The sequence below is a fragment of the Eulemur rufifrons genome, chromosome 29 (assembly GCF_041146395.1).
Source record: "Eulemur rufifrons isolate Redbay chromosome 29, OSU_ERuf_1, whole genome shotgun sequence".
Classification (NCBI taxonomy): Eukaryota; Metazoa; Chordata; class Mammalia; order Primates; family Lemuridae; genus Eulemur; species Eulemur rufifrons.
The window spans coordinates 20,425,850-20,441,047 of record NC_091011.1 but is presented as its reverse complement, the minus strand read 5'-3'; the positions used below and the strand labels follow the sequence as shown (position 1 = coordinate 20,441,047).

Genomic DNA, 15,198 nt, shown 5'->3' with positions numbered 1-15,198 from the left:
AAGGTGTAGTGCCTTAATCTCTGCTGTAGGGGTGACCATAGCTTGCCCACTGGCTTTTGGGAGGCTTAGTTAAAATGATAAAAGTAGCTCAGCACAGTGCCTGGCACAACCTGGGCCCAGCACCCACTCCCAGTTGGGGGTGTCCTCTTTCCTCTTGTCCAGTCTGCTTCTGTTCCACTCAGCCTGACAGCTCAGCCGCTGCCCTCCTCTGCTTTGATTGGTAGATTTTTCTATTTTGTGTTGGCCAATAACAGGGAAAGCCAAGTCCCAAGACCTTTACCCCTGGAAGTAAGTGCCCTGCTCTGAAATTTTAGCACAATAAAGTTCCAAGCCAAAGTGAGGCATGGATAAGCACATTTGTTTCTTTCTGTGAAGCTTTTTTGACCCAAATAATTCAGAGCAGTTGCTCTGCTTGCAAATCAGCTTTGCACCACTGGCAGTTGTGATGTAAGAATTATGGATCACACATAAACCCTTCACACTCAAGATATATTTCTCTCCTACACTGGCCCCTCTGGCTTTTCTCTCCCTTCTTCCCACCTCTATCTTGGAAGCAATGGGGAACTCTATTCTTTTCAAAGAATTGGACAAAGGAAAAATTTGGCTCTAGAAGGTGGTAGAGTGTAGCTGATTCATTGTGACTGTTTAGCAATGCACTACTCTGCTCCCAGCCTCTTGTTAGGGAGCCGGGCTGTGCCTCCTGGTCAAGGGCTGAGTGCCACGTCACATGCTACTGGATACGTTCCAGCCCCCAATTCTCAGAGGGTACTCAGCGGTTGGAGAAGCATCCTGCATGCACATGGCTGTTGTTTTATTGTCTTGCACTCATCACTGTACTCAGGAAGATAGATTTTTATTATGCAGCAAAACTGCTGCTCTAGGGTAAACTTTGACACAAAGCAATTGTATTCTTGACTGAATCAGCTAAAAGAAAAATAAGGAGACAGAGAATAGGCCTGGGATAGGATTCAGTTCTTTCTTTTGAAAAACAGGTATTTTCATTGGGAGAAAAGCACTTGGATATGCAATTAGAACAAATGACCATCTTTAAAGAGCAAACTTGCCTTTCTCAGGAAAGACAAATGGTGAAAATCATAACACACAAGTTCTGTGGAAGTTCCTAGCATTGCTTTCTTGTTGACCAGTTAAGAATATAGCCATTTGTCCCCATGTATTTTAATCATTTAAGAATTTTCAAACATTTAACAAAATACAGGAAATTTTCAATTATGCTGGTGGAAATCCTATCAGCTTCACACGTTGAAGTTGAGTGTTGCCTATTTTTTTTTTTTTTTTTTTTTTTAAGAGACAAAGTCTCTCCTTTTGTCTGGCTAGAGTGCAATGGTATAATCATAGCTCACTGTAACCTTGAACTCCCAGGCTCAAGAAATTGTCACTTCTGCCTTCTGAGTAGCCACAGGCACATGCCACCATGACTGGCTAAATTTTTTTAAATTTTATATTTTGTACAGATGGGGTCTTGCTATATTTCCCATGCTCAAGTGATCCTCTTACCTGACCCTCCCAAATTGCTGGGATTACAGGCATGAGCCACTTCACCTGGCCTGAATATTGCTTTTTGATGTATCAGCATCTAGACATTTAGTTAGCATCTAAACTGTGCAAACCATAAGGCTAGAATGTGTGAAACCTAAGGAGACACAAAGGTAAGAAGATGCAGGTGGTCCAGAACTCTGCCTGGGCTTAGTTCTCATCAGCATCCCATGGTGACAGTGGTCTAAAAAGCTCATCCAGGCTGTAGAGCTCATTACATGTGGTGGCTCTTCCTTTCATTCACAAGTTTTAATTGAGATGTTTTGTTGAGCTCATCGCTCTTCTGAAGGACATCAGACACATAGGGCTGGCCCCTGTCCCCAAGACAATCTAGCTTGAGGCAAAACCAATGTCACCTTGCAGAATTAAGCTTTTATGTATGTGTCCCAAACATAGGAGGATAGATGAGAAAAGGGTGATACGCGAAGATGGAGGAAGTTACCAGGAACTGAAGGGCTCAGGGAGACTTCACAGATAAGAAGAGGGTTGAGACTGACCTTGAATGAAGCAGGATTTGCATAGGGGTAATGATTAGGGGACACAGGGAAAGGTTTGTTTAAAGAAGATGGAAGCTATAAGATGTGTTTTGAGCAATAAAGAAATAAGATACACTGGAGCCTTCTCTTTATGGGGGAAAGAAGATTGGAGAGAAGATTATGGGGTGCCTTGACAAAGTAGGCTAATGCTACAATAAAGAACTGATGCATCTGAATAATGTAGCAATGTTTCTTTCTGGCTCATTTCATAAGGATCTGGTGGGTCGTGTTCCATGTAGTGACCCAGGGAACCAGGCTCTTTCTATTTTTTGTAAAGTTCATGATGCTGACACCCTTCAGCTGGCCATCCATGCAGCAGAGGGAAAAAGTGAGAGCATGGAGGACTGTGTGTGAGGAATTCCTGTTGGTCAGGCCCATACATTTTATAATATTTCCATCCAGCCCCCATCGGTCAGAACTCCATCATATGGACACTCCTAACTTCAAGGGAGTCTGGGAAATGTTGTATAGCTCTGTTAAGAGAAAAAGGAAACCGATTTTGGTGAACACATAGTCTCTTTTATGTTGACTTTTAGCCTGAGTGGGTTGAACTTTACCTTCATCTCAGTGGTAAGTCATTCTCAACCTTGGCAAGGGTGGGGCACACTCACTGGTAACATCATTCCTTAAAGAGAGTGGTTTTTGCACCTTATATGCACTTGTGTGTCTCCAGCATATCATGGGCCTTAAACAAATATTGGATAAAAAAACAGAATGAATGGATAGATGCTGGACACGCCGAACCTTACAGGATAGATTCCTGGAAACAGTTGAGTCAGGGAAGCCAGTGAGAAAGCTATTGAGATAATCTGATAGAGCCTGTGGTAAGTGCAGTTGCAGTAGGAATTTGTTCAGTTTTAGAAACAAAAATGTTTACTTCTGCTATTTTAACTCTCTTAGCTTAGAGCATAGCCACAGATTATAGTCTAACCAGAGTCCCTGCTGAATTGAAATCATAGAAGCAGGTTGTGAGCTGCAACTGTGTTGCTAGGAAGGGCCTGGACTTTCTTTGGAGGCATTAATTGGAATGCAGCCTCTGGACTTGGGCTGTGCCACAATACTGCAACCCAAACAAAATAAAACTTGACCAAACCAGCAAACCCAGATTGGAGTTCAAGTTACTTTAACAGACTCTTGGGAAACACAAACTGTAGTTGTATTATGTATGCAAAATTTGCTCTTTGACCTTATTGTAAGGAAAATTACTGGAGTACACATAATCTTTTGCCAGCTTTCCAAAGTGTTGGACAAGTTAACTCTTTTGCAATTGTGCAATATTTTTTAAATTTTAATTTTAAAATATGCTTGAAACATAGATGCTGATCCAACAAGAACAGAGAATATCGATGAAAAGAATGTGTTCTCTATGCACCTAAGAGAAGCCAACACACAGGCAACCTTATGTGGCCCGAGGCTTCGGATTTTAGGAAGTTGCTCGCAGATGAATTTCTTTGAAATTAAAAGCTAAGGGCAGCATCCTTGTGTCCTCCCTCTAGATTTGACTTTTGTGTTTTGTGTATAAGCTGGGGCTGACCTCAGGGTCTGGCTGAGACTCAGGTTACGTGCCTCTGAAGTCTGATGAAAGGCCCCTAAATTTAAGATTATGCAGAGTTGAGTGAGGAATCTCAGAAGAGCCTAGAATTCTTGGGAGATTTTTAGTGATTCTTGCTGATCTAGAAATAATGTAAAAACAACAGAAGAGCTTTTTGTGGTATTTTCTCATGTTTTCTATTGGTTTGGGGAAGAATCCAACATTAAAGAGGCTTAAAAATAACAAATATTTAAAAACGCATATCACATGCTCTCCCCTTTTCAGCCATCCCCACCAAAAAATAAACTGTGTTAATAAAAATGGCGAGAAAAGGAAAGGAAAGAGACAGCAGGCGAGGGCAGTATGCTAGGGTGGGAATGAGGAGGACCCTGACGGCTGGAGGCTAATGTCTGCTGTTAATGCAGAATGTGGTGCAGAAGGTGTGAGGAAATTCCTCAAGTTGAATCTTTCCCTTGGGCGCAGGGAAGGCTTTTTGAGCCCTGAGGTCCTCCTTTCCCGAGGCCTCCTGAGATATGAATTATGTGTGCAAGACAAGGAGTACTTGAAGGTCTACTAGTTCGGTTTCTAGCTCAAATCCCAGAGGAGCCAATCCATTGAAATTCCATTTGCTTAGTGATCTGTTTACCAAATTTGCTGATTTTCTTACCAAAAAAAAAATACCCTCTTAATTATTCATAAAGTTTCATAGAAGTGCACATTGCACAGAATAGTTTTTACATCAGCCTTGCCGGTTTGTTCTACGTAAATTGACTAGAAAGTGCCTTTTTTTCTGCTCTGGCTTTCTGAGTATGCAGTTACAACTTTCCGAGGCTGGACAAGCAGGTGGCTCTGGAGACGGTTAGGAGGCGGTTTTGCAGAGAGGAGACAGACCTGACAGGCAGAGAAAAGGGGGGGATGCTGAAGTTCAAGAAGGGGGGCGATGGGTGTCGGAGGTGAGGTGTGCTCTGGGACAGAAAAGGTCAAGACTGAGAACGAGGAAGCAGAGAAACTACTCAGAGGCTCCAAAACTTCTCCCATAGTTCTCTGAGGTGCTGCCAGTTGTTCCAGTACCAGTCCTCCATAGCTGTATAATTAATTAATGGAAACACATTTGGTTAGCTTGGTGAATTCTGAAAAATGGTTCTCTGAACATGGGCTTTGAGTGCATCCATTTTCAAAAGATCAGCCACTTTCTCTAGTTGGAATCTCATGGAGCCATTCTAGCAACACCTTCAGGCTATGGCAGGAAGTGGAGCCTTCCTGCAGGGAGATGTCTGCAGAACCTACAGGGGTCTGGAAGAGGAGGGAGAGTCTCATTAAATGCCAAAGGATTCCTGTGCTTGCTTAGCGGGGTGGAAAGAGAGGAAGTGGCCTACTAGGGTGGCCAACTCGTCCTGGTTTGAGGGAAAATTTCACGGTTTTAGTAATGCAAGTCTCAAATCCCAGGCAAATCGAGACGGTTGGTCACCATAGAACTATTCCAAAGCTGGTCTTGAGAAGAAAAAAGATAAAGAAAGGCGGTGGCGGTGGCGGGTGGGGAGCGGGAAGTGATGCTGTAATCATCTCTTTCAAGGCAGTGTTTTTTGCAGTTGCAATTCGTGTGCCTGCAGGGAAGATCAAAGGATGCTTGGGAGAAATGACATGACCTGGGCAGTCCGCCCGGGGACCTGATACTAGGGAAGGGCCTTAGGGTTATTTCAGGTATCTTGGTTGTACAATCTATATGCACTTACTTTTCTAAATGTGCTTTTTTTCTCTCTTTCTTTTCTTAGGGAGGCAGGACACACTGTGTGAGAGAAGTCTGTCCCATTCTCTCCTGTCCCCAGCACCTTAGTCACATACCCCCAGGACAGTGCTGCCCCAAATGTTTGGGTGAGTGACTATTTTCAGATCAAAGAACAATGTAATTTCTTCTCGGAGTTTCTGCTGTGAGCATTTATCTACATTGTTATCTTGTGGTTCTTGAGTTGTCCCATTTCATGTCTTGATAGAGACACTGCTCCTTCTAATTAAACAAGCAGAAGGTGTACACAGGCTTTGGCTGGTATCTGAGGCCTCTACAGAGGATTTTTTTTCTCTTGTCTTCCCTTGTATCTGTAACTGGGTATACCAGATGACCTTGTGTAAGAACAGTATTAAAGAAACCAATTTTAATTGGACATAGGACTATTGGTAGGAACATAAAAGGCCTTTGAAATGAACACATGGAGGAATATAGACTAGCGTTATTTTTAGAGGCAGAAATATGCAGGAGGATAATGTTCTAAAATAAGAGTTTTGGAAGGAAACAATGAGTAATATCTGACAAAAAGAAAGTATGAATTTTTTCTCATTGAACATTTAATATGTATTAGGCACCCTGCTAAACACTTTATATGCTTTTCCTCATTTAATCTTCTCAAGAACCTGTGAAATAAAGGTACTAAATATACAATATCTATGTGTAGTGTAGGTGCTATTATTAGTTTTATTGTGCTGAGAAGGAAGTAGATTCCTAGAAGGCAGCACAACCAATGAGTTATAGATTCAATATCTGAACTGGAGTCTGCACGATTCCTAAACCCATGCTCGAACCTGCTGCAGCTCTGCTTCCCTGGTGACACCGAGGGCAGCGCGCACATTGCCAGCTGAAAGGGGACCATCCATGGTAGGGAGTCTCTAGAGCATGAGAGCTTTTGGCTTTTGTTTATAACTCGTATACCAACTATTTAGTGATCTCAGGGCCCTTGAAGTAGTTGAGGTCAGACTATTTAAGATCCAAATAAAAGTAGCTTGACCCACCATACAAATGCAATAGAACATCCAGCAACCCCTTAGAGTCTCCAGGGATCATTGAAGGGGCTAATATTAATATTTTCCATAACCTCCTCTGGCTTGGTGTTGCTACTCCTGCTGTTTTTCTGTTCTATTCTTTTTTTTTAAACATCATTTTGTCCTTTTAGAGACATCTCCCCTCCAGTCTTTTCACATGCTATCGTGCCACTGAATCAAGGCTTGTGCAGCAGATTTTACTGAAGGTTTGCAGCCCATGAGGGTAATTATTTTCTAGGGAAACATGGGGAACAAGAGAAAATGCAATATTAAGCTCCCTTGTTCTTAAAAGGTCTTAGCTGCGTTGCCTTTGGGAGAATTTCACTGATTATCTCTTCTATTTGAGCTCCAGTCTCCTGTCAGTTACTTCCCACTCTCTTCCCTTGAATCCTCCCTCCTTTCCTTCAGAGTTTGCTTTCTCCAACTCCAAAACATCCTGTTGATTTATATTTTTCATTTCCAAATTACTGCAACCATACCCTGAAGTCTATTTTTTTAAAGACCAAATTGGCAAATATAAGTATTTTGTTTGACTAAGACAGTTTTTTTTCCTCTTGAGGAATTTTACTGCTAACTTCATCTAACAATGTTTGCCTTCCTGCTACACACACACACACACACACACACACACACTTTTTAAGTAAATATGAAATAGTTAGAACAAAGGAGAATCGTTTAGACTCTCTTGATTAAAGATATTTCCACTTATATGTGTGTTTCTTAGGTTGCCAATGTGTATTTATGCCCTTGAAATAAAATTAGCCAGTTCAGGTGGTACAAATCATCATATTGTGGGTCATGGTGGAAGCAATGTTCCATCTAAGTGGGAAAGTCCTCCCAGAGAAGGAGGCCTTTAGGCCTGGCCCCAAAGATAAGTAGGTGTGATTCATGCTTTGAAGCTAGTACCAGCTCCGAAATTCCCCACATGAGCAATGGCTGTTGTATTGAATGCAGGTTTTTCTGTTCATTTGGGGTCATAAGACACACTATAAAAGGAACACTAAGTTTTGAGAAACTTGAAAATCATAATTCCCCCAAATGAGACCTTTTTTGGTTGGGCTAAACCCCAGCAGAAAGATGTGGAAATGGCTTAAATCAGGCTGTACATGGAGTCTCCGAATCATACCCTTGCATGTTTTATCTTATGTTGGGCCATGATGACTTTGGGATGAAGGTAAGATTTTATGTCCTTTGGGGGTAAAAAGAAACATACACCCACAACAAAAGACAGAAAGAAAACATACACTAGAATGCTTTCTTGATGCTGACATCTTAGTCTGATTAGACCTTTGGCTGATTGGGCACTAATTTGCTCTTAAATTTTCCCTTGACCAAGGTTTGTTCACATGACATACCTCTGCCTCTTGCATTGCAACATTCCTTTCCTTGCTTTCTCATTGTCAATGAGGAGCTCAACAGAGGTCAATGTACACAGAGCAGCACCCAACACACCTCTCAGAGTGACACAGCCCAGGATTATATTTGAATTACACCACCTCTAATAATGATAATACTTCTCATCTGCCACTTATTAGAGGTATGTAATGAGTGTTAGGCACTGTGCTAAAAGGTTTCTATCCACAACTTTAGGTAAAATTTACATCTTAGTGAGGGATCATTTAAGCCATCTGTTACACTTGTTCAGGAGGATGAACATGTCGAAGAGCCTGTTTGTTCATCAGTTGATTGATAAATAAGTCAGTTGGTAGATCCAGCCATCCATCCATCCACCCTTATGACAATATTGAGTACTATAAAGGCAGTGCAAGCAACAGGCTGTGGGAACACAGGAAGGGGCCATTTCTTCTGAGAGGGGAAAGGGCTTCTGCAGACACAGTGTGGGCTCAGCCATGAAGAAGATGTATTTTGATTGGTGGAGAAGGAAGCTTCTGCATAGAGCTCTGTGTGTATATTTATTTATCTTCTACTTTTTGCCAAAAAGGATTAAAGGCCACTTACAAAAGACATGAAGCACATGTAGATAAAAGATGGTAAAAAGACAAACCAGGTTATCACACACATACACACAAAAAAATCACTCAACTAAAGCAGAACTATTTTTTTTTTTTTTGAGACAGAGTCTCACTCTGTTGTCCTGGGTAGAGTGTAGTGGCGTCATCATAGCTCACTGCAACCTCAAATTCCTGGGCTCAAGCCATACTCCTGCCTCAGCATCCTAGTACCTGAGACTACAGGCATGCGCCATGATGCCTGGCTAATATTTCTATTTTTAGTAGAGATGGCATCTCACTCTTGCTCAGGCTGGTCTTGAACTCCTGAGTTCAAGTGATCCTCCTGCCTCGGCCTCCCAGAGAGCTGGGATTGCAGGCCTGAGCCACCACACCTGGCCAAGCAGAACTATTTTTAATTCTTAAAGGACAGATCTCTGATGAATTGATAAAAAGAGGGTAATATTTAAAGTAGTGAAAAATGACTTCACCATCTTATAGTAAATATAAAAAAAAATTAACTGCTTAGTGATATTTCTTATGCTATAATGTCCTAACACTAAGGTGTGATTAGACAGAAGTGATTATAATGGGATAGGCCAAATCCATGGGGTCCAGGCTGCACACAGCTTTCTGACACTTCAGGGTAACCCTAGAGAGGTTCCCTAGAGGAACATTTAGGGAAAGGATGAACTTTTTTTATTTTGCAGGTAATCTAATTTATTCAGCAAATTCTCAGGAAATTCAAGAGACCCAGGACCTGGGTGTGCACATAAGAATACCTGTGTTAGTTGGGCTATTGCCAGTCACTATGCTAGATTTGCCTAACCATGACAGAGTTTTTGGTTGTATACTTTGATATTAACACTGCAGATAGAGGTGGTGATACGGTGAGGTGGCACTATTGATGCAATTTTATTTATAAGTGAAGTCAGTGAGAACCGGAGTAATCAGACTCAAGGTCACGAGAGAGTCCACAGGTGGGATCCAACACATTTGTTCGTGGTGGTGAGAATCAAACCAGTGATTTGGTTCTGCATCTATACTGTAGCCTGACCTTGAGACTGACTCTGTTAAAAAGATAGCATTTTTTCTTGACTCCTGCTAATAGTAATTCCAACAACTCTAATTCTAAGAACAACATTTAGTATGTGTTTGTTGGTAATTTCAGCACTTCATTGGACCTACTGATAAACAGAGCTTGCTATAAATCTTTTTGCAAGCTAAAAGAGGAGTATGAATGGAGATTTGATCAATGAACATGAATCTTTGGCTTTTTAACGTGGTCCTTAATTAAAGTAACATTTCAGAGATGTTTTAATGTGCTTTAAGGACATGAAACTCAGATACTAAAAGAAAGGGGGAAATGGGATTGTAGTCTTTATTTTGGATTGCTCTTTTGGTCGCCAATCCAATCCTCACATCCAGGAAAACCAAGCTAATTCTACAGACATGGTATGCTTTTGAAAGGTTGGACATTGACACGTAGAGTTGTGTTCTGCCTCTGTGCACACTGTGAGTTAGCTTCTCCCTTTATACCTTTATGTAATTTCTTGACTGAGATGCTGTTTTAGTCTGTTCAGGTTGCTTTAACAAAATACCATAAACTGTGTAGCTTTTAAAGAACAGAAATTTATTTCTCACAGTTCTAGAGGCTGCTGGTAAGTTCAAGATCAAGGTGCTAGCAGGTTCAGTGTCTGAAGAAGGCCCATTTTCTGGCTCATAGATGGCATTCTTGCTGTGGTGGAAGGAATGAGGGGTCTCTCTGGGGCCTCTTTTATTAAGGCACGAATCCAATTCATGAGGGCTTTGCTTTCATGACCTAATCACCTTTCAAGGGCCCATCTCCTAATACCATTGCATCGATGATTAGGTTTAACATGTGAATTTTGTGGGAACACAGACATTCAGACCATAGCGATAATATTTCATTAGTTCTTCTTTTTGCTCATTCTAGTCCTTCCTGGGCTATTTTGTTTCCTCATACCACCACCCACCCTCTCTGCCAGTACTCACTTTTTAGATAATTTTTCTTGTTCCATAAGATACATCTCATGCATTACATCTTCCAAAAAGTCTTCTCTGACCTCCCTGTCTTCACAGTTCGCAGGTTGGCTTTTTTCCAGAACTTACCATACCATTGTATTGAAATGATCTTTGATTTATGGTTTGCCTTCCCACTAGACTGTGGGCTTCTTGAAGGGGGCTTATGTCTTCATTATCTTGGTTCACTATAGTGGACATGTAATAGATTTGTTGAACTTACAAAGTCCATTGTGGAATCAAACTCTTTTTAACAATGATTCTCTAAATTAATGACCCCATGGGGATCCTTTGGGCACATCTGACCCGAGGTTCTATTTTTGTGCAGCAGATTTATCTTACCTGGTCTCGTGGGAATGTGATGTGATTGCTGTGATGTGATTGCTGATGACAAAATGGGACATCTCTGGTTCTGTCTTGCTTAAACTGTGCTCTTGCCTCCCTCTAGGTCAGCGGAAAGTGTTTGACCTCCCCTTTGGGAGCTGCCTGTTTCGGAGTGATGTTTACGACAATGGGTCCTCGTTTCTCTACGATAACTGCACAGCGTGCACCTGCAGGGTAAGGTGGCTCCGAAAGGCCATGGTTCAACAATGGCGGGAATTTGGGTTTTCGTGTTAACATAGCCAAAGGTGGTGGTGTGTTATTTATTGGTGTGAGGCATTATTGATGGTATTTACCAAATAAAATTATACTCAAGGCCATATATAAGTTCATACATAGGACCCACATTATAACTTGCTGTCATCTTCTGAGGACCAACGAGTTAGCTCCTGGTGGTGAAAACCAAACTCTGAGAGGCTGTTCTGAGGATTTTCTAAAATCAGAGAAATACATGTGGTAGTGTTGTCTGGCTCTAATTATCCAAGATGAATTCTGCAACACACCTGGCAATAAAAATGGCTTTAATCACATCCAAGAGAGAAGAAAGGCATGAATTTACAGTTCATCGCAGAGAGAAACCTGGGAGTTTGGGAAGAGAGTATTCATGTGTTGTTCATTGTACCATGTCTTACTTGAGGCATTGCTCATTTTTTTTTCAAAAGGCAGCCGAAAGTCTAATTACTGGTAAAGGAAGAATTCCACAGCTCCAGAATTTTAAAGGGGCACACATTGCACATTCATAGACTGCATTTATGCAGTGATTTATTTTTGAAACCAAGAAGAGAGGCATTTATCATGGAGGACTTTAGGATTATTCATTAGTGAGTTAATGAATCACATCTGTGTGACATGAGTTTAAAATACATTTTGGTGATGATGGTTGTTGTTTTGTTTTTAATAGTTAAAGGCCTAGAGAGGGAAAAAGAGGATCTTTTTTCAGTGTCAAGTATGAGTCAGTAGCTGGGATTAGAGTTCAGCAGTTCCTGATTACTTGAGGCATGCTTTGTTAAGTAGCACGCACCATTTCAGGGGGTGGCTGTATCAGGGCTGAACTGTCTGTTCCCTTAAACACTGAACATGGAGTAATTCCTAAGGCTCAAAATATTTTCCTGAGGCCCCTTCTTCTCCTGTGGTTTGTGTTATCCTGTGTTAAAATATAGAAACTGTTTCTTTTTGCCTTTGCCTCCACCCTCAGGACTTCTCTTTTCCACTAAGAATTTCACAGGTTATAGCTTCCTCTTGGGGTTACTGAGCCTTTGATGAAACACATCACGTTCCCAATTCTCTTGATTGTAGGAAAGCCAGGCATCTCAAGAGTTAGTTATGCTTGCAGTGCTTTGGTTCATGGATTCTTTGAGAGATGATTAGGCAGTATGTACCAGAGCTTAACAAGAAGTGTAGTTAATACTTTTCCTCCAAGAGGCTATTTTATCGGAATATCAGACTATGAATTCATGATGCTTGAAAAATCAAGCTGCAATCATTTTGGGTAATCAGCATTATTTTTTACCTGCTTAGAGCTTCCCTCTCCAGCATTCCCAGCCAATGTGCCTCACGATTTCCATGGCAGGTACAAGGAAGTGTTTAATATAGTTGTTCTTGAACAATGCAGGGGTTAGAGGCATCAACCCCCTGCACAGTTGAAAATCCATGTGTAACTTTTGACTGCTCCCCAAACTCAGCTACCAATATCCTACTGTTGACTGGAAGCCTTACTGGTACCATAAACAGTCGATCAACACATATTTTGTATGTCATATGTATTATATATAGTATTTCTGCAATAAAGTAAGCTAGAAAAAAGAAATTGTCATTAAGAAAATCATAAGGAAGAGAAAATATATTTACTGTTCATTAGGTGGAAGTGTATCACCATAAAGGTCTTCATCCTCATCATCTTTACATTGAGTAAGCTGAAGAGGAGGAGGAGGAGGGGTTGGTTGTGGTGTCTCAGAGGTGGCGGAGGTGGAAGAGGAGGAGGAGGTGGGTGAGGAGGCAGGAGAGGAAGGCACACTTGGTGTAACTTTTATTGAAAAAAATCTGCATAGAAGGGAAGTGGACTTGTGCAGTTCACACGTGTGTTGTTCAAGGGTCAACCGTAGTTTGCTGAATGCAGTATGGTTTCAGATCTCTGTGCCTTGAAATTTGATGATTCCTCTACCTGCAGTGTTATCATCTTTAAATTTGATTATCAAACTCCATCTCATCCACAACTTCCTATCTCAATGTCACCTTGTCCAGAGAGGTTTTCCTAGGTAATTTTTTTCTTCTTCTTTGCTATTTCTACACCTTTACTAGTGCTGTTTACCACATTACATTGCAATTTTCTTGTTTGCATGGTTATCTCCCTTCTTACACTGTGAGCCCCTTGAGGAGAGAAGTACCTTCATCCATCTCTGTGTTCTCATTGCTTAACCCAGTGGCAGGCACCATGGTCTAATCAGATTATATATATTATATAGATCATGAAAGCAGGGAGAGCTGCAGTGAAGTATGCAGTATTTGAGAGCTAGCAATGCCCTTGTTTTTAAAACAAGAAATCAGGACATGTAGTTGGACAAAGAATTACTTTTTTCCAATTTATGAGTTGGTTTATAATAATTTCTATGTGCCAGGTACCTTAAATTTAAAATGCACGGTAAACCTGAGAAGGAATAGGTGGAATAGCACCTCTTTAGGAGCGAAGCCATACTCCTTTAAGTTATGGATATAAACTTTTCACCCTTGGAGGTTAAGTGACATGGTCAAGGTCACTCTGTTTATGGTAGAACTCTAAAACCCAGGTCCAGTTTTGAAATTGTTTGTTCAGTTCCTTTCTGAACACAGAACACACTTGAGGAATTTCATCTTGAGGTGGTGCATTAGTCATAATTTTTACTCTCTGATCAAAGATATCCTGCCTTTACATTAAACTCCATAGAGCCTTGGAGGAGACCCAAGAGAGCACTGCTAATACAGGATGAGAACCCGGCAAGGGGCGGGAAGAAGGGAACTGGTAGGTCCACTGTGAGCTGGGCTTTCTTGCCACGTGCTGGCTGGAGCTGGCTCATCAGTCGCTGGAGCAAGAGGTTGTGAACCCCTGGGAGGTGGGGATCGTGTGCCCTACTCTCCATAGCTCCCTTCTATTCTAGTCCAGATACTTAAGCAAGAAATAACATTTTGAAGTGAATGAAAGATTTATTGCAATAAATTAAACTATGGCACCTCTGCAATATATTTTGAAACAGTTAGTTGTGGGCTGTTAAAGGAAGGCCAGACAGGATATTTGGTGGAGGTGAAAATCATCTTTAATTTCTAGTTTGCTTTTATGCCCCCAGGATTCTACCGTGGTATGTAAGAAGAAGTGCTCCCGCCCTGGTGGCTGCGACAAAGGCGGAGAGGGCTGCTGTGAAGAGTGCCTCCTGCGAGTGCCTCCAGAAGACATCAAAGTGTGCAAGTTTGGCAACAAGATTTTCCGGGTATGTCATGAGATGCACTCGTGGAAACTACTGTACTACTAGATTGACTATTAAAAAGGTCTAGAAAAAAATGCAGATCGGATTATCCCATAATTTATATATACATATACATATGTATGTGTGTGCATATATAATATATTTGCTTATATTACAGTATTATATATATTTAGAATCAAGTGCAGAAAGGGGCAGAGAAGCCACTGTTTGAAATATGTTTTTCTTTGGCTATATTTTTGCTGAAACATTTTCAACCTGTAAGACATGATTGTATTTTCCAAACGTGGTCAGCCAGGAATTGGGTTGAGTTGAGATGCCCCATGGATGGTGTGGTTGTGGGTGGCCCAATGCTGGAGAATACCTCTTCCAGTTGGAGATGCTCAGTCACCCGAGTCAAGATTATGAGCCTTGTCAAGATCCTGATGGATCTATATAGCTTGATGCTTTGAGAAGATTTTCACAAAGCTACCTTTTCAAAGCAAGGTCTTCTCCTATGGAAGCTGTTGAGGTGAGGATGTTCATGGTGTACGAGGCCAGCACAGTAGTTGAGCACAGGCGAGTGAGCCCTGCCCCAGCTGAACTAAAAGGGTTGTCCCTTGACCTTCTGAAACGCATCTCAGGTATGTTTTACAGTATTTTCTGAGGACCCCAAGTGGGGAGCTATGCAGTGACCATTTATACTTCAGAATGCAGATCGTTGGCTTTGTCCAAAGTACCACCCCTCCCATTTAGTCTGTTTTCCCCAGGGGTGGAGGGAGCCACTCTGTAGCTGAAGATGTCACCTTATGATACCCATGAGAACTGAGATCTTCGGAATCAAGCCAGATGTGGGAGCTCTGCAGGCACGCTGCACTGAGCTAGGCTTCCCATCACGCTGGCATAGTTGGAGGGAGAGATGCTGGTGCTGACGGAATCAGGAAGAAGACATGATGTGTCAT

The 15,198-nt window shown here is 41.6% G+C and overlaps 1 protein-coding gene across 2 annotated transcripts in view; it reads left to right on the top strand.

Annotated features, from left to right (window-relative positions):
* BMPER (BMP binding endothelial regulator) overlaps positions 1–15,198 on the top strand; it is a 243,184-nt gene that overhangs the window by 124,687 nt on the left and 103,299 nt on the right. For both annotated transcript variants that reach the window (XM_069462240.1, XM_069462239.1), the window contains exons 7-9: positions 5,394–5,493; positions 10,873–10,982; positions 14,123–14,263. In XM_069462240.1, coding sequence (XP_069318341.1) covers positions 5,394–5,493; positions 10,873–10,982; positions 14,123–14,263 — 351 coding nt within the window. The remainder of the gene's footprint in view (positions 1–5,393; positions 5,494–10,872; positions 10,983–14,122; positions 14,264–15,198) is intronic.